At 40.8% G+C, this 23247-nt stretch overlaps 1 protein-coding gene across 1 annotated transcript; it reads right to left on the reverse strand.

Moving 5' to 3' along the window:
• Positions 1-20630: 20630 nt before the first annotated feature.
• On the reverse strand, positions 20631-21664 carry rps29 (ribosomal protein S29). Its single transcript, XM_085433490.1, has 3 exons — positions 21552-21664; positions 20975-21074; positions 20631-20734 (listed from the first exon to the last, which is right to left on the reverse strand). The coding sequence occupies exons 1-3, from the start codon at positions 21611-21613 to the stop codon at positions 20726-20728; spliced, it is 171 nt and encodes a 56-aa protein (XP_085289616.1). The 5' UTR covers positions 21614-21664; the 3' UTR covers positions 20631-20725.
• Positions 21665-23247: the final 1583 nt, after the last annotated feature.

The raw sequence follows: 23247 nt of genomic DNA on the forward strand, positions 1-23247 counted from the left end.
AATGTGCAGTATTCTCTAGAGAGCCATCTGAAGTTCCCACTGCACAGTTACAGCTGCCCTGAGGCCAGACATTCTCCTGGTCACAGAGGCCACCAAAAATATCACACTAGTGAAACTGACAGTGCTGTGGGAGGATCGCATGGAGGAAGTGCAAAAAAAAAAAAAAAAAAAAGTAAAAAGACAAAGGTCCTCGGATGAATAACTGGTCATCGTCTGCCAGTAGCAGGGTAAAGTGTCAGGATGCATGCCCATTAAAGTTGGATGCAGAGGAGGATTTCTGGGGCATTCTCTTCAAGGCCCTGAGCTAACTCAGTTTCACGGAACTGTCAAGGAGCTGAACTATCAAGAATATCAGCGAGGCATCTGGGATTCAGAGAGGAGACCCAACCTGAAGTCAAGCTGTGGCCCAGTCAGCCACAGCTGAGTCACCGGTGAGAGGAGTTCAAAGACCTGAAACACGTGACCACCCCGGAATACTCCAATAATAATGTTTACAGTTGCATCCAAGGATGTGTTTTATGGGGCAGAAATGGTTTAAACAGTAGTACACCGATAAAGGCCACTTTTTTAAAATGATGTTTACATGTTATTGAAAAAAGCTTAAACATATAGCAGAAAGTGTTAATGCAAGTGGTGTCTAAGGAGAGATCCAATGAACAATGTGTTTTACTGAAAATGATTTATTGACACAAAGAGGTTTTGATCAGAGACTGACTGCAACATATTCATGATTCAGGAAATAGTGTCAGCCAGGGGGGCTTGAGAACCCTGGGAGAGAGGAAATGTGCATTGGTTTAGTAAGGCTACTGTGGAGCGATGGTACAGAATTGATCCTGAGGAGATTTTGGCTTGGAAGAGTTTGGCTTACTTAGAGAGGTGGGGCGGGCTATACTAAGGATCAAGGGACATGAGTTTGTTTCCTGAAGCCACTGGGGGACATTGGGGGCTATTTTCCACCAAAAAGGACGAACTCAACTGGAACAAGTGAGCAAATCTGGTTGGAAGATTGTCCATCACCCATAGAAGAACACAAACGTAAACACCGGGGAAAGCACTAGAATGCAGAGAAGCTCTCTCTGAGCCTGGTTACCACTCTCAGGAGGTTTGGCAATCTATTAAGGAATGGAAGCTCAAGCAGCTCAGGATATAAACTGGTCCTGCTGAGGAAGTGGGAATCAGGCTGAAAGACAGGAAGACTAAATCTACCACCCAAGGGCGGAGACAGAACCTGCCCAACCCAATCGAGAACTCTAGAGACCATAGATAGAGGAGCACACCAGTGCAGGACTATGACAAGAAGCAAGTCTATGCAAGTTTGTCACAATTTGGCTACTTTATTTAAACAACAAGAAGCAAAATCATTAAGTCGGTAGAGTAGTGCTTAGGTAGGTGTGGGAAGACGTGCATGCATGTGGCAAAATAAAAAAAGAAAGCGATTCTACACTCTAGAATGGGGTGGGTAGTTAAGCTTCCATGAGGCCCTATGAGAATCAAGGACTGTTGTGGAGGGCGGCACCAATGAGCTTGTAAAGAGATCAAATTAATATTGAGCAGAACTGGTAATATTAATTGCTCACCCCTGCCTAGACCAGCCCTTTCTCAAGTAATTTCCACTTCCACTCAGATAAACCTGCAGGCTATGTGTCATATGTATTTCTATTTATGGTTAATAGATACTCTGCTGAAAAAGAAAAAAGACTTTTATTACTCTCACTCAATATTTTTTCTGTTTCTGTTTGATTTTTTAAATTTCACTTTATTATTCCCAAGCTGTTGTCTTTTTAAATGTTTTGTGACTGATGCAAATTATTTTGTGTTTAGTGGGGGGTTTTGGCGTGCGTGCGTGCGTGCGTGCGTGCGTGCGTGCGTGCGTGCGTGCGTGCGTGCGTGTGTGTGTGTGTGTGTGTCATGTGAATTCCTCAACCTTTCCATCTCTCACGGCACTGGCCATGTCCGTGGCACTGAGATCCATTTGTTATGCAGGTTCATGAGATCAAGTGGGTGTTTGTCATTCCAGAGCACACTCCTTCACAGTGGTTGGCCGCCTGCCTCTCTGTGATACCACAGTGAGGAGAAAACAGCATGACACAGGCCACGGTCGTCTGCCTCACAGAGGAGGAATGTACAGAGGCCACTTCTCATATGTTGCTCTGATTTGCTCCAATGTTACATTGATTTGCCAGCGAGATGGTCAGGCAGACGGTATTTGCTACACTGGTTTGATTCTGCTGTCAGTCATGCAGCAGCTCTTCATGCTCTACCAGTGATAAGAAAGATGCACGCTTGGAAAATAGGACTCTCTCTCTCTCTCGCTCTCTCACATTCACACACACACACACACACACACACACACATACACACACACGCTGACACATCAGCAGCCACAGCAGGCATGAGTGTGACCCCGCAAACAGTGATGAGGTCATTACAGGCGACACAGCTAGGGCTGGAGACCGGAGCCTGGAGGCTGTGCAGCAGTAAAACAGAAGAGAGTACAGCGTGTTCCTTAGCAAGGCGAGAGGTCAGGATGTGCTAGTCGCCAAGCTTGTCCTCAGTGCGGGATACAGAGAACGGGGGAGCCAGTGACATCACACAGGGCCACTCGTAGTGACTCACTGACACTAATTATGGTTTCAACCTCCTCTCGCTCTGTTTGACTCCTCTTCACCTCACTGCTGACTTTTCTACCCGCGACATTTTGACAATCTCTCTCAAATCTCTCATTTCTCTCTCTCTCTCTCTCTCTCCCTCTCTTTCATTTTAACTTTGTCCTCTCACTTTTCTCTCATTCCCCTTTTCTCTTTCTTTCTGTGGCACACAGGCACAAACAAAATTTCAGAATTTAAATTCCCATATTTAGTGTATGCCACCCTTTGTCTGTGTCTTACACAATCACTTCCTCCCTCCTCATTTTTAGCTTCTGTAAGAGCAGAGAAGAGGTTACAGAGTGCAAAATGACTTCTCTGCTCTGTCACTTCACTTTAAGACACACACACACACTTGTGTTTTCATATCTTAGTGGGGACATCTTATTGACATACTGTTTTCCCTAAGCGCTTACTCTAACCATCAAAAATAAGGCACTAACCCTTAGCCTTAACCTAGCCATAACCTAATTGTAACGCTGACCCAAAAAACACATTTTGAGCCTCAAAAATGCCTTCAAACTTGTGGACACTGGCATTTTGTCCCCATAAAGGCAGTTGGTCCCCACAAGTATAGTGAAATTCCAATTTCTGGTCCCCACAAAGATAGATAAACACGGTACACACATATAAACACACAGGCTGGTGTAGAGCTATTTGGTCAAGTCTGTTGATATCCTGTTAAAGGATGATTCACTTCATATCCATTCCAAGACAGGTGAACAGAGTGGCAGAGTGGTTACAGACTAAAAGGCAAGCTGGGAAAGGATGAGACAGGAAAAGTAGCTAAACTCTGAGAAAAAGAGATTTATATATAGGATGAGGTAATAGAGAGGGTTTTGGTTTGCAGCAGCAGTGGGTGGGTTTGTGTTTGTGCTCCCGGTTAGCTCTCAGCTGGCTGATATGAAGGAGCCTTGGCAGAACAGTCAGCCAGCAGCCAGCACACCTGAGGAGTAAACATGACAGATGCTGATAGACCCTGACGCAGACTGATAAGCTCTCTCCCACAATCCCCCAGTGCTGTCCACAGTGGTGCAGAAACCTTATCGTGTATTGCTCCACGCCAAGCCTTTCCCCTCCTCATCACCACCATCGTAAGTCTGCGTGCGGCCACCCTCGATAGGCAGGCGTCGCTGCACGATCCCTCCCTGTGTACGACAGAGGTTGCACGAAGCTCAACCTGGCGGGGCTCGAAATAATACTCGACTGCAATTATTCATTTCATCTTGGCAGCCATCGTAATTTATGAACATCCCAAGGCTTGATTGAGTACCACGTTAACTCTAAGTGTAATGATGTAGAGCAAGCTATCAAAGAAAGGGAAGATGAATGATGAGATGCCAACGTTACACTGGTAACATGCAAATTTTCAAAGGGATGCACCAAAAAAATAACTAAAAAATGTTTAACAACCAAAATAACATCAGCAGTCTAAATAATTATTTCAACATTGTATCTGCGTCAGATTTTTTATTTCCTCTTTTTGTGCCAGAGGAACATGCGACACAACAACATACACCCACTACTTATATTATCTGTTGATATATCATTGAAATGACTGGTATATGGGTGCATCCCTTAAGATGGGATAAAGCTGTTGTTCAATTCATCTCAATTCAATTTTGTTCATACAGCGCCAAATCACAGCAGCAGTGGCCTTAAGGCATTATGTAGGCTATGATAAAATAATGAAACCAGATTCTGTTTTCACTTAAGTAGCAAAAGCCACAGTTATTTGTGAATAATCACTGATGATAAACATACTTAAAAGGCAGGAATCTTTTGGCCATGCCTACACAAAATGATTTACCTCATGTCTGCTATCCAAATTGACATTATTAATAATATTTGACAGAGATAACCTGTGTAAATACATAATTTTTTAATTGATTATTTCACTTATTAAAGGAAAAAAGCTATCCAAACTACCTGGCCCAAAGCAAAAAGGTAACTGCCTCCTATAGCTAATCGATTGTGCTATCCTTGGTAGGAAGATCTGCACTCAAGTGTTTGTAATAACTGGCAAAGAGTCTTTCACATCTCTCTGAAGGAATTATAGCCCACTGTTCTTTTCAGAATTGTTTTCGTTCAGCCACACTGGGGAGTTTAAGGTCATGCAAAAGAAGCTCAATATAATTCATGTTCAGGCTTTGACTCGGCCTCTCTAAAACCTTCATTTTCTTTTCTTTTTTCTTTGTTTTAAACATTCATTGGTGTGTTTTGAATCATTGTTCTGCAGCATACCCCAAATGTGCTTTAGCTTCAGGGCACAAACTGACTGGCCAGACATTCTCCTTCAGGATTTTCTGTTAGAGAGCAGAATTCATGGTCCCATCGTTTATAGCAAGTCGTCCATGTCATGAAGCAGCAAAGCAGTCCAAGACCATCACTCTACCACCACCATGTTTGACTGTTGGTATGATGATCTTTTTATCAAATGCTCTTAGTTTTATGCCAGATGTAACAAGACTCAAACCTTCCAGAAATATTACCTGTTGTCTCGTCCACAGCATATTTTTTATAGAATTTTACAGTCAGAACTGTAAGTTTCTATCCAACTTTAGATTCATGAAGGACTCGGAGTTGAGTCATTGCTCATCTAAACGAGTTGAGAATAACAGCTAAGTTGAGGTGATTCGGGCACCTGATTAGGATGCCTCCTGGGCACCTCCTAGGTGAGATATTTCTGGCATCTCTCAGTGGGAGGAGTCCCTGAGGCTGGTACAGGACAGACAGATGATCGTGTTCCTCTGCTCGCTTGGGAAGAGCTCCCAGAAGAATTAGAGGGGAGGGGGGGTATCAGACTGCAGACCGCATGACTGAGACCTGGATAAGCAGCAGAAAATGAATGGATGGATGGATGGCACTGAAAAGGCAAATGCAAATGTGTAATTATTATTTGCATTATTAACTGAAACATTGGTGACACTAGCTGTTTTTAACTGCTACTTACATAATGCTTAAGTAAGGCCACTGCATTAATCCAGTGAACCTCTTGACTCCTGGTACCGCTCACCGATGTTCATTCAGATACTTCTGATTTCTACTGACCTGTCTTCATTGATTTCTCTACCTGTTTGTAAACACACCTAATCAGCTGCAACCTGCATCTGACTGATCACCATCATTTTCAATTACTCAAACCAGAGTTCAGGCCTGCAGTACTCTCTGGCCTCTGAATATGTGGACTCTGCATCATGTTAACTAGCATCGGATCCTCTGGTGGGTGGACAGGCTGGAATCAATAAATCCTGAGAGATCCCTGCACAGCAGTAGCAGAGAGCCAAGAGTGGGCAGGTCATGCTGCTGCAGGCAAACAGACAGCGCATCCACAGGGAGGGACATATCTTAGCGCCAAACAACAATGCACTATGCTATCCTTTTCTGTGTGACTCCTTAATCCTACACTTGTCATTGCTATGGGCAAGAAATTATTTTGCTGTAACCAAGCCAGTTAACCTCTTGAGACTGCTGAAGTTACAGAGAATATGTGTACCACAGAGTGTTATGGTGTGGAATGATAATTCGAATTTACCTGGTTTATTATCTAAAGCATTTTCCTTTACAAGAATATGTCATTTCTACTGAATCCGCTCTGTTGGACAGACTGTTGCAGAGGCATCCTTTCAGTGCAAGTATCCCTAGCTTTAAATAAACATAATTAGTACCAAGTTCTGACAGGTCAAAATGGTAGTGTGATATTTCAAATTTGGTATCGATCGGATGCCAAGTAAATACAGGGCCAGTATTGCCAATACCAATATCGATACCAATACTTTTACCCCACCAAGGCACCTTATGTACTGGAGAGCAGTGTGTCATGACTTATTCATTTCATTTCATTTCATTTATTTATTCATTTTCAGGCACAACAAATACCTATATTGAACATAAAATACACAAAACAAAAAACAAAACTTGCCTGAAAAAGGAGTGGGACGAAGAAAACTTATTAAATCCCACCCCTATACTCACTCATCAACAAAAAAAAACAATAAACTTCCCGCAGCTACGCCCATCATTGCATACAGACCCATCAACAGCCCCGGGCAGATACAAGCATCTAAGCGGCAGCTCGCAACCAACAATTAGAGCCTTCATAACTGAATACAGAATATATAAATTATAAATTGCATTACCACAGGTAACAGGCAGTAATAACTACAAGTAACAAACACACATACATATACATACATATATATCTACACACACAAGTACATATATGTACTTATGAAATTAATCATCACCAATTTGCAAATTCTAAACACATTTTGATGACCACTACATCATTTTGACTCCCCAAAATCATTAGCTTTTGCAACAAACCTTTCAGTTTTTCATGGATTTTGAAACTCTTTTTTTTGTAGACCTAGAAAGTAAAGACTTTTGGTTCATTGCATGTTAAATGTGCTGTAGGCTATAAATGAAATAGATGTAACAATCAACACAAAAATGCTCTGATATTTTTCACTGTGTATTTTTTATGTAAATTTTTCATTGCCAAAGTAACATTATAGATAGAAACAAAGAATCAATCATCAACAGTATTGATCTGATGCCAAAAGAAGCGCTGGTATCGGTATTTGGATTGATCCACTCACTTCTACAGAATGGCCATTTGATGGCAGAGACAGTACAGGTTGGGCAACATCACCAAAACAAATGCTTGTTGATGTGCATTTCAAATGTAGCTTTGAGTGGCTACTGAGTCATTAAAAGAATGCTTAACCACACAAAACAACAGTGATCAGCCTGGTGAAAGGCTTCATCCTGCTGCATGTATGCATGAGGAAAAGCAGCAGTTTGTTGTGGTTCTCGAATGTAAATGCAGGTGGGAGCCTGTGGAAGTTATATGACTCAAACACCGCATTAGGCCTGTTTGTCGTGAAAAAAGAAAAAGAAAAAAAATCCGCTCTGCACCATCCTGCATTTCACTCAAGAGGAAAATGGCCCTCTCTGCAATGATGGTATAAGGACTGTGTGTCATATTTAATGCCAGTCATTTTCTGGCATGTTGGTCGGTCTGGGGGGATCTTGTGCGTAATAGCCAGAGGGATAATGGTTATGGTAGGAGTGGGGTTAATAAAAAAATAAGTACGAATGGCTGGAAGTGGAGTGAGCGGGGAAAGTCTGCTCTCTGTGCCTCCGTCTGAACTGCTGGGTTTTATGGCGCTTTCTCTGATTCTCCCTGGGCTGCATCATTTTTACATTCATCTTGAAAAATGGAGTTGCATCTGTCACATTGTCGCTCTGTGAATTCGGCCTCCATTTGAATTACCACTTTCAAATATTGAAAAAAAAAAGTCTTGCCTGCCCATTACTCCAAACCCAGCCGGTGGAGGTGTTGTCACGGAAACCAGCAGCCACTTTTAACAATCAAACATGTGTGACAGTTCATTTTCTCTCCTGGATTAGAAGTACTAGCGTTGACATGTGAGCAGAGAGACAGCGAGCCTGAGCCGTAGCACAGTGTGACAATTGGGTGGCAAAGAAACAGACACTTCCCAACTAGAGGCGCAGCAGAAAGAATTAGCAGCTACTAATAAGATCAGTGGCTGGCAGCTGTTCGTCATCTTGAACATCTGCTTATCATATCAAACAAGTTGGGGAATTCACAGTAACTCTGTAGGAACAATTCAGCAGCGACCCGTGACCAGTGCTTACTTGCTGCTACTGGAAAAGAGCAGAGGGATCAATATCAATGTGAGTACTGAGATTGGATCCATACTAGCGCAATAGTTTGTTTCTATCATCTAAGTTTAGTATGTAGCCCACTGTTAAATAATTAGTATTAGGTTATATTATATTTTATATTATGTATCGACCTAAAAACTAGGGGTGCAACGATACTCGTATCGATATTGAACCGTTTGATACAGTGCTTTCGGTTCGGTACGCATATGTATCGAACAATACAAAATTTTTAATTTATTTTATCAACTTTCCTTCTGACGATGCTGTCTGTGTTGAGCGCTCAGTGAATCTGCGTTCGACTACTCCGCCTAGGCTGCACTGTCGAGCGCAGATCCACTGAGCGCTCAACACAGACAGCATAGTCAGGAGGAAGAGCACAGGGCAAGCTAGCGAGACAGAAGTTAAGCTCTCAGCAACATGGACCTCCCCCACTCTCATTCAGATCTGGCGTTTGGAATTATTTTGGTTTTCATGTGAGGTATGACCCTGAAGGTAAGCGCGTCATGGACTAAAGTAAAACAGTATGTTGGATGTGCCACGCAATGCTCAATTACATGGGTGGGAACTAGTGTGTTAGCGCAGTTAGCTCGTTAACGTGTTGGCCGTCTAGCCCCACACACGGGCGATCAGGGGTAGCTCGTTAACGGAGATTTGCCGTGTTGTGGCGTTAACGTCATTTCAACGAGATTAACGCTGACAGCACTAGTGGGAACACAACGAATATGACTGCACATTTACTCCTACATCATCCTAGTGCAAAGACAAGTGGAAGCAGACAAAAACAACAAGCATGCATGCTACAAACTTTACTCGAGTCATTTAGACAGCCGTTAGCACATGATTCTCCTTATGGGGACCTGATATGTTTAATATTGTGGCGAGCTCAGACAAGGTGGAGACGGAGGTGTCGTTTGGTCTTGCTTCCCGTGAGCTAGCCAGGGAGCACAGCCGTTTATTGACATTTGCAGAAGAACACTGCCGCTAGCTAACGGCTCAGCGCGGCAGCCGCACAGCAACAACAACAACAACACACAGGGCGCCCTCTGACCCCGGAAGGACACACCGTCGCAGCGAGAGGGCGTCACCCGTCACTATGGCAACATAAACAAAACATAACTGTACAAACAGAACCCCGAACAGCCCTGACCCGCTACATAGCCCCCACCTAAGGGGTCAGTCGTCCCCGACGACCCCATTACCCCACACAAAGTCCTGCAAATGTCCAGGTGCCTTCTTCTGGCGCACCGGCCGGTCACGACCGGCGGGGGAAAAGTCACTCGGGTCAGAACATGGGGTGCCACCATCATCCCACTTCTGACACCAATGTGGCGAGCTTAGACAAGGAGGAGACGGAGGTGTCGTTTGGTCTTGCTTCCCGTGAGCTAGCCAGGGAACACAGCCGTTTATTAACATCTGCAGAAGAACACTGCCGCTAGCTAACTGCTCAGCGCGGCAACAGCACAGCCACAACAACACACAGGGCGCCCTCTGACCCCGGAAGGACACACCGTCGCAGCGAGAGGGTGTCACCCGTCACTATGGCAACATAAACAAAACATAACTGTACAAACAGAACCCCGAACAGCCCTGACCCGCTACATAGCCCCCACCTAAGGGGTCAGTCGTCCCCGACGACCCCATTACCCCACACAAAGTCCTGCAAATGTCCAGGTGCCTTCTTTTGGCGCACCGGCCGGTCACGACCCGCGGGGGAAAAGTCACTCGGGTCAGAACATGGGGTGCCACCATCATCCCACTTCTGACACCAATGTGGCGAGCTTAGACAAGGAGGAGACGGAGGTATCGTTTGGTCTTGCTTCCCGTGAGCTAGCCAGGGAGCACAGCAGTTTATTGACATCTGCAGAAGAACACTGCCGCTAGCTAACTGCTCAGCGCGGCAACAGCACAGCAACAACAACAACACACAGGGCGCCCTCTGACCCCGGAAGGACACACCGTCGCAGCGAGAGGGCGTCACCCGTCACTATGGCAACATAAACAAAACATAACTGTACAAACAGAACCCCGAACAGCCCTGACCCGCTACAATATGCTGCTGAGAATATAGCCCAGAAGAAGTGTATAGTATAGCTTTTATTTTGGAAAGAGCCATTTCTCTGTAATAAACTCTCTTTTCCAAAGATGAGTGATTCCTCAATCAGATTTATTTTTATAATTACTTTTGTTTCAGCAACATTCAATTTAAAAACTGTACTTTTGAGTTAAAATATATGTTTATAATTTTAATAAATGACAAATTAAAAAGGCATGAACATTTTTTGTATCGAAAAAATATCGAACCGTGACACCAAAGTATCGAACCAAACTGAACCATGAATTTTCTGTATCCTTGCACCCCTACTAAAAACCTAATATTATATGTGGTTTATATTAGGTTAAAAGTATCAGTATCTGTGTTGGTATCAGCAATACAGGTTATATAAGTATCACACAGAACTATTGCAAAAATGGACGTCGCATATGAACTTGCCCCTTTGTTTTTCTTTGTTTTTATTCTTCTCTACCTGCATGGACTGCTCCTTTAATATGCACTGCAGTGTAATTTTATATGCAAATCTTCTAAACTATTCAATTCCACGCAGTCTCTGCTGGCGATTTATAAATGTGAGGAATGAAAAATGTTAGCATTGGTCATGTTCATGCCGGGCACTGACAATTCAAAGGTTAACATCCAAACCGGTGTAAAAAAGAGATTGACAGACACGCTTATGAGTGGGTATTTCCATACTGCATAAAGGCTTGTGGTCATATCTCCTCATTTATAGGCAAAAGCTGTGAATATATTCACACCACTATGTGGGTGAATATATATGGTGCATGTGCATGGCTGTAATAGGGGGATTATAGCAGTAAAATAAAGTATTTGGAGCCACTGACCTGCGTGAGAAATATTTCAATTCTGACAGAACATCACGTCCTTCTAGCCTGAGGAGATATGACAGATGAGTCTCCTCTGTGACACCATTTCTCTGCAGACTTTCAAATGCCAATATGTGATCTTTTCCATTTATGAGTAATATTTTTTTTCCACTGCCCCTGAGCACTCCGGTCTATTGAGCTACCAATGGCAGGCCAGTCAAACACCGAAACAGCCGCTGACCTCCATCGCCGTATTATGTTTCCTGAGAGCAGAGTTTGATATCGTTTAACCTGCTTTAACACAGAGCTGTGACTAATACTTCCATCGCTATTTTGCATGCATTTTCAAATCAGGCCTGAAATGATGAGGTTAGTGACAAAGTGGCGCAGTCTCCTTCACCTTTTACTTATTCCCCAAATTACATTTGTTGAGATTTACAGCCTCTCTGCTACTGCAGGTACTAACAGCACATACGTAAAGACAGTACATGATGTTGGACACAGAGAAAAGATCTGGGCTGTCTGCTTGAACATTTCATGTGTTTACTCTTTGATTTGTCTTTTTTTGTTTGTTTGATGAGTGCTACTCTCCCGCTGTGCCTGCCCTACTCTGGCTTCTCTTTTCTGCTCAAGCCATACTCTCCACTTCAAATGGCATGCTGTATTCAATTAGGTATAACCCAAGCTGACAGCCTGATCAAGGTTGCTTCTAAACATTCTGCATTGCTCTCTCTCTGGTTTTGATAGTTTGTTTTTTTTCCTCTGCTGTGACTGGAGAGATCTTCCCAAGAGAGATGCACAGCACCTCCTGTCACCTCACCTTTCACTGCTCTGTGCCTGCTCTGACTGGCACTTCCAGTCTCAGCTGCGGGGCAGCACTGCCCCCACAGGCATATTTAAGATGTGCAGCATCTTTTCCCTGAACTGTGGGAAGCAGACAGTGTTTTGCACATTATGTTATATCTTATTGGTTTTTAGCACAGTTTTAGAAGATTTACTCTAGAATGTAATGGTTTAGCTAACAGGATTTGGGACATTACAACAAACCCATTCACATTTGAGCCGTAGATTGTATACAACAGGTGACATCACTTACTGGCTTCAATTATAGCTGTTGTGGATTTGTTATATTAGGAGCCAGAAGTGACCATACTTGGATGGGTGTGGAGTGCTCAAGTCATCAGCTAACAGTAGCAAGCCTGGTTAACGAGGTACCACCAAAAGACCTTAGAAACACATTGCACCAGTTAGCAGGTTTATGTTTCTGTGCAAAGTGACATAGAAATAAAATAAGTGAATCTCACTTACCAAAACTGAAGAACAGACCTACTGGATAGAAAACTTGACATTTCAAGTTTTTATCAAAATGTTCCTAAGTGCTTTTTTGATAGAGCAAGGGATTTTCAGTATAACATTTCTAAACATACTAGTTTTCTTTAGAAAGCACAAATAATTTTTTTTGCACACAATAACATAATAATTTCAGTAAAACAGCCAATATTAACAGGGTGTCCGTGTGTTTATCAGTCATTATAAATACTGATACCAATAGCTAATATCGACCTACTGACAAATCAGTAGGGCTCTAACAACCATATCTGTTTGAAATTTGGCCAATCAGAGTCATCTTTTTTCATGCAGTACTGTATAGATTTCATAGATGCTAATTTTTTACATCCCTCTTTAGGTCACCGATGTTAAACTTGCATGGAAAGAAATCTGAATTGACCCTGTTTTCACTGAAACATGCTGATGTGTCTGAGGGATGATATTCATGCATACTAGCTTCAAGTGAAATTCTAGTTGAATGGTCAGCACTGTGACACACTGCCAAAACACCAGTGCAAGTGGACAGAATGGGACTTCCACACTGAAATCTAAATTTAGCAGTCATCCTGAAAGAGCTTGAGAGCTGCACGAGAGGATGACCATTCAGATAAAATCACATTATGTTTTTTTATATTTATTGGTGGAAACCTAACAGTAAATTTTAAAGAATTAAAAGGAAAAAAAGGAAAAGGTTCCACATCCATATCTTCAAAAAGACAGATCCTCTTATGACCTTCACTGTGGACCGACTCTCCACAGATGTTTGATGAATCCCATGGGATGCATGTATAGTGTAATTCATTAAATGCAGCATTGTGCCAGCCAATACAGTACAGACTGAATACCAATAAACCTTTTCCAGACCGTCTTTTGTATTTGTCATATTTGGTAAGCAACACATTTTTCATGTCTGGCTCTGTATTTCAGCTCTGAAATTACAGAGTAAGTAAAAAAGTTAGTGCTGATCATACACCTACCTTTGCAGAGAGGTGACATATTTCTTGACCCTGGTTATTAATATTCAGCCAGCCTATTTTTATGTTGTTTCACATTTTCTGTAACTGGCATTACAACAACAGGCTGTTGTCCCATGACTGAATTTTGGTCTTGTTTATTATGCTCGAGATTCTACAGTGTCTTTTAACTGGACAACCCCCTTCATGTTTTCATTAGTGATTATAATTGATTACAACTGGTAGTTTCTCTTTGCTAGTCTTAAAGGATTTGTTTGATTGCTCTCATTGGACTGACCGATACTTAGAACAAAGCAAAAGGCCAAGGAACTCAGTGAATATATAAAAAATGAGAATCATAGATTTATATGATTCTCATTTTTTATATTGGAGACATTTTTAAATAACTGCATATTTCAGGATCATTACTTCAAATAACTGTAGGTAAGTGCAAGTTATTCAGATGTGTCACCACTTTGCCAATATCTGGAGAAGACCCAAACTGTCACTTAGAGGAAATTGGTTAGGATGTTCAGGAACAACCCAGGAACCATCAAACCTCCAGCCTTAGACTATTGAAAATTTGTGGACTGTGTTTAAAAGCCAAGTCTCTGCCAAGAAACGAACCAATTTAAATGAACTCTACCGATTCTGCCAAGTAGAGTGGTCCAGCTGGAATTATGCCAGAAGCTTGTTGACAGCTACCAAAAGTGTTGACATGCAACTTGCTAGGGGACATTTAACCAAATGTTCATAGGGTGTATGTATATATATCTGAGCCTGTTTGGTTAGAGCAAATCGGGTGCACCCAATTCCTCCTTCTCCAACTCTCCAACTCCTTCTTCCCCACTGTTATCAGACTCCTGAACAGCTGACCTACCTCAACTGCAATTTGCACACTAAGTTCATTTCGCACATTAAGCTCCTTTGTACATCCTTTTACATTGACAACTGCATACCTCATTTGTCTTCATTTACTTATTTTTGTGCTTATTTATTTATCTTTCATTATTTTTATCCTTATTTTTACCATATTTATCTTAATATCTTGTCTTATTTTTATCCTTATTTATCTTTGTTCCTTCAACCCTACCTAACTTGGCATTTGTGTATGGACAGCAAAGGAAGAATTTCATTGCACAGAGAAATGCTATTTCTTCTGTACACATGACAATAAACACTTTGAATCTTGAATCTTTGAGTCTTGAATTCCTTTTTAATAAAGTCATTAAAGATGTATGCTGTATAATCATTTCACCTCGAAAAAGAAATAGTTCTAAAAAAAAATTAAAAGCTCAAGATTAGGATTCATACCCATGAGTGTATATGAACTTCTGATCAGAAGTGTGCATCATTCAGCTTGGAAATATCAGTTTCCTGAAGATTTTGGATTTTCATTGTCTTTATAGAAACGCTCATGTAATTGGATTAAGTTTGGCTAGTTTGAGCTGCGCTCCATCGGCAAACGCAGCATTCGGTGCTCCCACTCTGACATGTCAGTGCATCTCTGCCTGCTGTTTGAACCCCTCCGCTATATCATGTTTGAAGTGAGCAGTGAGCTCAGAGGATTGTCACAAAACTTTAACAAATCAGTCGTTTCAAACACGAATTGTCTTATTTTCTCAACGTATTTCATTACAGGCCAACTTGCTCTTCTTCTCTCCTCTCAACAGCACGTTTGAGTTGTCATTGGGAAAGCGCAGGTGTTACAAATAACATTAACCATCGTTCCTTTCTATAACAGTGAGCTGTGCTGTGCACGGGCATGGCTGCAGTGTTCACTGACTTCTAATTAGGAATTTGTGTTGTCCAGTTCATAGAAATACTGAAAGCCGAAAGTGAAAATATATATATATATATTATTTTAAGCACCATCTTCTTTCATGAGGTGTCGTGTGGCTCTTGCCAACCTCCGGAGTCGCAATGAAAACAAAGTGAATGTCTATCAGCCTCCTCTGGCCTAGCAAAAACACCATAATTGATCTCTTTCACAGCGGCGCTCATGACGGCTTTGTTCATTTAAATGTCCCACTAAGCAACAGCTCTGAGCCAGACTGCAGCAGGATTCTGGCAATACAGCATCTAAATGGATGACGGCCATTAATAATTACACCTGCGCATTTCCTGTGGTGACTTGTCAGCCATGGGCTTAGCATGCGATTTCCATTTAGCCTTGGAGACTTTCACAGCCAGCTGATGTTACTTTTGGTTTTATTTAATATCTGCCCGACATTATAGGCTGCACATATCTCTGTAAGTCTAATATTGGCCACACAGCTGACTTTAGGTAAACAAAGTCTGCATTGCTGAGGCAATTCCCTTGAAATTTATGGAGAAATTAATGTTTGCTGAAGTCATCTAAGCCTAAATTGGGGCTTTGCAGCACGCTTATTCCATGGAGGCTGGAGAATTAGCTTCTGTTTGACTGGAGCGATTGAGTCAGCCAGGTGCTCCGTACTGGACTGTAATAAAGCTCAGTGAAGTGCGCAGCTCACGTCTCAAGGGAGTACACTGAAACAGAAAAATATCTGAGATAATAATGTAGTCAGGTGATGTTTGTGGGTAAATATATTGCTGTTTTATAGCAACTGTGGAAAATAATAACAAATATGTTTTATCTTCAGTCCTCTAGCTTACTATAACATAAAGAAAAGGAGAATATCAGGAACAAAACATCCTGTAATTATCAGCTATTATTCTTAGGGCGTCTTACACAATAGCCTGTTAATCATTGCATAATTTCACAGGTTCTGCTTTTACTATTGCTTCTTTCTTCAATTAATCTATTTTTTTCTTTATGTCTCTGGCTGCTGCTCTTTTCTTCATATTTTTCATTTGCCATCCCTCAGTCAACATCTTTCCCAATCTGTGGAAACTGGGAGAGGGGGAGCATGAATGAGTTGCATGTTTGCCCACAGCCGTTTGGAGTAACCTAGCAGAGAGAAGTGCCTCTTGGTCTAACAATCAAAAGCAGGTAAACCCAGAGGAATGTTTCCATGCCAACAGTGTGCTGTAACGTTTTCAATTCACCTATTTTTCGCTATAATCTAGGAGATGGATGGCAGACCTCTGCAATGTATCTGGCAGTCAGTCACAGTAGCTCAGAGACTTTGGGTCCCAAGCCATCACACCAACAGCTCCCTTCTGGTTTGTTCAAACTAGTGTTCCATTCAGGTTTGCTTTCGGCGTTAAGATCTGGCTGTGACCACAAAGTGCACACAATAACATATTTATGTGTGTGTACAAGCATGGCACACATGAGCGATCACAGAGTCTTTTATAGCCACAAACAGTCGATTTTACCAGCACGTACATCACTTAGGGATAATAATATTAACTGCTACTCCCAGTAAACTGTCGACCAGCCCCTCCATGTACAGATGCAATTATCTCATCAGGTCACTAAAATAAAAGAGACTTCACAAATTTATTTGCAACATTGTTTCTAATAAAACCCATAACTCTTAACTTCATTCAGTTTAGTTGTATTAACAATATATCAAAAGAAAACGTATCCTTACCCCCTAAGTAAACAGTTAACTGACCTTATTGTCATATTTTAGTTATATTGGTTTTATAGTTGATAACTTTGCTGAGTAGATTTTTCAAATAATTTCTAAAGGGGAACCCCTAGAAAGAAGAAAAGAAGTCAGTGATTATGAGCTACTAAAGATCCAGTTAAATATGTTATCCATCCATCCATTCAGTTTCAGTGGATTCAGTTTTTCCATTTTATTTAAATCTATGTGAAAGATGATCATAGCTTTTGTGATGTTGCCAACACCACTGATTTGAGAAGTCTAAGTTTGAGCATTGGCAATAAATGAATTGGATTTATATAGCACTTTTCAAGGCACCCAAAGCGCTTTACAATTCCATTATTCATTCACTCTCGCATTCACACACTGGTAGAGGCAAGCTACGGTTGTAGCCACAGCTGCCCTGGGGCAGACTGACAGAAGCGAGGCTGCCATATCGCGCCATCGGCCCCTCTGGCCAAATGTGTGAAACAGAGGGACACTGCATCCTCATACAGTAGCAAGGTGCAAGTCCCAAGGTAGGTATGTACCCTGCTTTACCATTTATTTTGTCCAAAACGGGAGCATAATTTGCAGAGCATAACCATTGTGCTTATTCAGGATTCTCTCCCTGCCAGCTACAGGAAATAAATGCAGCTTTAAGGCACATCTGCATGGGCTTCCCTTTTCAGACCAGGGAACCAGGTCCATTTCTTAAACACTGTCTATGTTAAATATGCCTCTGTGGTTCTCCTCCCTTTACAAAATGCAAGACTAAAGTTGAAGCAGTAGCCCAAAAGGAAAAGTGAACTACTGTATGTGCTAAACCATTACTGTTTGATAATAAATGCGTAAATTTAGATATCTACCCAGTTACTGCTACTCACTGTGTCACCAAAACTGCATATGTCTCTGGGGAAACTCCAGCTCTTCACACATTTGGATAAAGAGTTGACCAACAATAGGTTTCCACTCAGTTGGTTTGTTACAAATTTTAACAACAAAGGACTGATAGTCAAAGTTAAAATGTGGATCGTCATGTCAAAACAGCATTTCTGGTAACAATATTTCAGATTTGATAAGATTTAAGGTTTACTTCCTGAATCATTAACTTTTATAACTAAAATAAAAATGTGAAAAATAAGTAAAAACTATAATTATTTAAGGACATGGAGGCAATTTCTTAACAACTCTATTTTCACTTAAGTCAACTGCCCAAATTCTTTTGTACCTCAGAAAATGATTGTCTGATTCACAAGCCACTGTGTACTGAGGACAAAGGACTTAAACAGAGCTATTTCCCAAACACATGTGAACCTAACTATATGTAGGCTACATATATAAAAATAGCACAGTGTAAGGCAGAAAGTGGAGCTGGAGCAAACTGTGTGACCACACAAAGCCAGTGAACGGTAACAACGATGGGAGACTTTTTGAAAAAGATTCAGGTTGGATGAAACTGATTTTTCACTGAGTCAGTTGTCGTGGAAGTTGTGTACTGAGGAGACAGCACAGCGAGAACATTGATGCGGTGCAAAGAAGAAAAAAAGGCAGTTGAACTGAACATCAAAGACAACACCTTCCACCCGCCAACATGGTGCAGTGATGCAACAAGGAGCGCTTGTGTGTTCAGCTCCAAACTGGCCTGCCCGTTCCTGCACACAGGCTCCTTTTATGCATAACTTATTGGCCTACTTTTAAAATACCTACAGATCTGAGGTAGACATCAATACACCCCATAAAATACGCCTTAGCCTTGCAGAATGTTTTGCACACGCTGTGCTTCCATTTCTAAAGTTCAGTCAGACAGTTATGGCCACATTTGTTTAAAGTAGCTATATCGCATATATTTACTGCATTTGGCAGGAAGTACCTTTTATTTATTTCCTTCATTTAAAAAGTTTCACTTGTTCATTTTGTGTATGTACTGGACTTCCGAAGACTCTTTATAATGAGGGGTGCTGCTCTACTTTTAAACATCTCTATCACTATTCATTCATCCTTTTATTTCTAAGCAGTTTGTTTTGTTGCTAGAATTATAGGTTTGAGTGTTTGTGTCAATTTCATTTTTTTGTCATTTTGTTTCTTTTTTACAATTTCCCCAATGGGAGCATTAAAGTTTCATCTTATGCCTGCTGAACAAAAACAGATTTATTATTTGTGATACGCTAGCACTTCCCAACCATATTTTAGTTATTGCCTTGGATTAAACAGATTAAAATCTGAACCTCGAGCATAAAGGAGTAGATTGACTATGCTTTTTAAAAAATCTAAGTAGCTGCACAACTACAATGTATTTTTAGACTTTTCAATCTGCCACAAACATCTTTTAACTGCCCACTTTAGACCCCATGAAGCTTCTCTAGTACCTGATGGCAAAATGTATATAATTATGATGAATGAAAGATTTTTTTTTTTTTTTGAGGGGGGGGGGGGCAGCAGCATAAATAGCATTACCAGCAGTCAGTGGCATCATCAACGGCACTGAGCATGATGTGCTGCTGCCATCTAGTGCCTAACACTTCACACTATTTTTTTTAAAGGTGAGAACAATAATGACAAATATTTTATAGTAAATCCTGGCAAAAAAAAAAAAAAAAAAAAAAAAAAAAACAAGAAACAGAAAAACAACTCAATATCAGATTGCACAGAATCCCATCTACCTGGGAACAGCCTTAAACAAATAGCTTCACTTTGGTAGCTTCAGTCACGAGGCGCTAAGCAATTAGGCACACTACAGGGGACTTATCAAATTTCATTAACTTTGAGCAAGACTATTATCTCAGCATGTTAGCAGTCCTTGGATGAGAGCTGGGGGTATGTTGTTTTACGTGAAGGCACGCTGAATTAAAAATTAATCAGCTGCACTTTACGCCGCTGCCATGATGCACAACTGTGAGGATTAATTGCACTACTTGACTTCTTGCAAAATAGCTCAGCGGATGTCCCATTAAAGGTTATTAACAAAGAAATGTGACCACTCAACCACAAAGCAACCTTAAAATTGAGTTTCCACCTGAAATATTTTACTTCCATGCTCCTGGTTTGTTTTCAAACGACAGGCACAGCCGACCTGTCTAAAAGCTTCCCCACCCCATTATCAAGGCTATTCCATTCCTATTGTGTTTTCTTCCCATCAGTCTTTCCCCACGCACCAGTTTCCATGGATACAAACCATTTCTCTGCAGTTATCTACCTATTACAAGGATGTCTACATTTCACCTAAATGAAAAAAAAAGCTATAAGGCTTGCAACTCAATGTTCATGGTTTACTACACAATTATAATCTAATGACATGAAGTCACTAAATGCTGCTGAGTAGCCATAACCCCAGTTAATATCGATCAAGTTTCAGTTTTACTCATATTTAAAACCTCTTGCTATATAAAACCTGTTTGCTTAACTCTTAATGAACAGCAACTCAAAGTAGGTGACCAACTAAGTTATTTTATTTAAAATGGAAACCTCTAACTGCCTGACCAACATGACTTTGCTGCTGAGCAAAACCAAAGGTCATTAATAGTGTTTGATCGCTCATCTAAAAGTCCTTTTTATCCATTGTGGAAAAAAAATATCAAATTCATGCCAATTAATAACCACGCAAAAATCAATCAATTGGACAAAATTTATTTGCAATGATTAATTATCCCATCATGGCCAGACTTCTGACAACTTGACCCATCCGAGGACGTCAGCACAAGACATCTTAGTCCAGCTGTAAGAACACAAAACAGGTGTTAGTTATTGTAAAGAGACGGGCATATAGCATGCTTGTGAGGAGCAAAAAGCAAAACAGCATGAAACTCATGCAAAATTAAAACATTTAATTCATGGGCTTCATCCTCAAATCAGTAAAGCCAGTCCTAATGAAACTTTATACAGTGGGAAATTCAGTTGATGTTCTGTGATGTAAAGTTATGATCAATTTGAGAGGCAACAGAAAAATACAACTTACCTTAACGAAGCCGATGTCTTTAGCGTACTGCCTGAAGCACTGGCGGCACATGTTGATCCCGTATTTACGGATCAAGCCATGTCTGTTAGAGCACACTCGGCTGCAACAACAACAGAGTAGGATCAGTCAACGTATATATACGCTTTTATGTACCAGTTATACAAAACCCTGGCGCCGATTGTCGTAAACTATGAGCCGGTGTGCATTTGGTGTGCTCTTCTGAACACCGGGGCTAACTTTTAACAGTCCTGTAATAATGCTATTCTCAATAACGTTAAACATTTGTTAAATTTCTTCCGATCAAGCGACGGAAGAAATTACACGCCTAACTCATATGCATTAAGGGCTTTCGGTAACTCTAGCCGTTATAAAACCAAATCCGGTCAAAAGACACACAAGGCTGATGCTAATAGGGAAGGAGAGAGTATTTGCCTCCGCCATATTAGCTCAGGTTCAGGGCACATGCGGTGCACGTTTGGTAGCGTTTTTTTTTAAAGATGGGGAGGCCAGAAACACCTTATATCACCTCAACTTGATCACGTTAACCGATAAACAACGCAACAAAGTAGACACTGACCAGGAGCGGGATCCCTGTCCGAATTTTCTGGGGTGACTCCAGTAGAGCTGCTGATGGCCCATCTTGTCTCTTTTCGCTCGAGTGTCGGAAAGGAAGAAGAACGGGCGCGCGTGCGCAAATAGGCTTTCTGGTGCTCTATTTCCGGCGTCGGGTTGTTGTGTACCGCCTCCTAGCGCCTAACTAAATTTAAAATACTAATTTTTTTGTACATCGCCAAAACTAATCAATTTGAATTAATAAATCCCACAGCCCAATGGGTAACCGTGACATCATTTAACCCTCTTACAGCTCTAAGCCCTGCATTTAAATAAAACCATGTTATATTAAACTATTCAGTCTTCATCTCGGAAACAATTGTCTGTTGACCATAAGCACTTAAAACAGCAAAGTGCTGGCTCTTTCTGTTTAGCGTGAGCATCTGGTTGCACACATAATCCTTCAAATTAACTCGTGACATGTACAAATGTACTGCAATAAAAAATCATGCAAACCACAAATGCCTGAAATTGTTCATTGATTACCCACAAAATGCGGTCTAATCTTCATTTAAGATTATAACCAAACGCAATCAGACTAAACAAATAATGTATTTAGCTCCAGTTTCTTAAAAAGCTATTCACAAACAGATACATAGTTATTGTATATTCTAAAAAATAAAAGAAAGAAAGAAAGAAAGAAAGAAAGAAAGAAAGAAATATACAGCAAATACAAACTTTAAATAATTTCATTATATGTAAATCTTCCAAGTAATTTCGTGACATAGGTACAACGTCAGCTTTAAATTAAAAATATTGATTGGTACATTGAGCTTGCACCTTGCATTTTTGCATGATTCGTTCTTTGAATAATTCAGCCTTTGATTTTATATATTTCAGTTGCATTTTACTCAGAATTATTGTGTCATTTTTATCATGGCAAAGAATCTTTTTTTTTTTTTTTGTATTTTTAATAGTATGTTTCAAATTTGCAGAAGATCCCCTGCTGTTTCATAACATCTTTGGCATCATCTTTTATTCTCAATAAAGGAGACAAACACTGAACTACTGAAGAAGAAGGAAACAAGCAGGTTTATAAGGAAAATGCACTGCATCTTAGTACCAAAACCCCATGTCCTCACTGAGGGAACAATGCATAAATCTGTCAGGAAAATTTACCAAGAGATTATTATGGCAGCTGTCCATGACCTATCTTGGGAGAGGTTAGGTGATGGGACAATAGCTACACAAAGGCCCAAAGTGCACAGGTAATTCTTCAGCAGAATAGCTGGGAAATAAGAAACTGTTTTTTGAATGGCAAAGTCAGGATATGTCTGTCAAGGGAGGCCATCTGTGGAACAGTCTTCCTCAACCCATTAGAAAATGCTCTACACTCAATTTGTTTAAGGCAAAGGTTAAAAACTGGTTATGGACAAATCAAGTGTGTGATCATGTATGAGTTGTATAGTTTTAATGTTTTATTTGGGAACAGAATGGTGTGTATGTGTAAGTTTGGTGATGGAGTTTTTATTATGAATGAATGATGAATTTTTATGAATTATTATGTCTATTTTTTATGCTTAAGGACAACAGATGGAAATTAGCCCTTGGCTATAATCTGGTATGTTTACATTCATGTAATTTTTTTTTTTACATTTATGTTCATTAACATGCACTGTCCTAAATAAAATAAATAAAATAAATATGTTCACCTTAAACCA

The sequence above is a fragment of the Copadichromis virginalis genome, linkage group LG15 (assembly GCF_057382275.1).
Source record: "Copadichromis virginalis isolate Kocher_CV1m ecotype Utaka linkage group LG15, C_Virginalis_male_GT1.1, whole genome shotgun sequence".
Classification (NCBI taxonomy): domain Eukaryota; kingdom Metazoa; phylum Chordata; class Actinopteri; order Cichliformes; family Cichlidae; genus Copadichromis; species Copadichromis virginalis.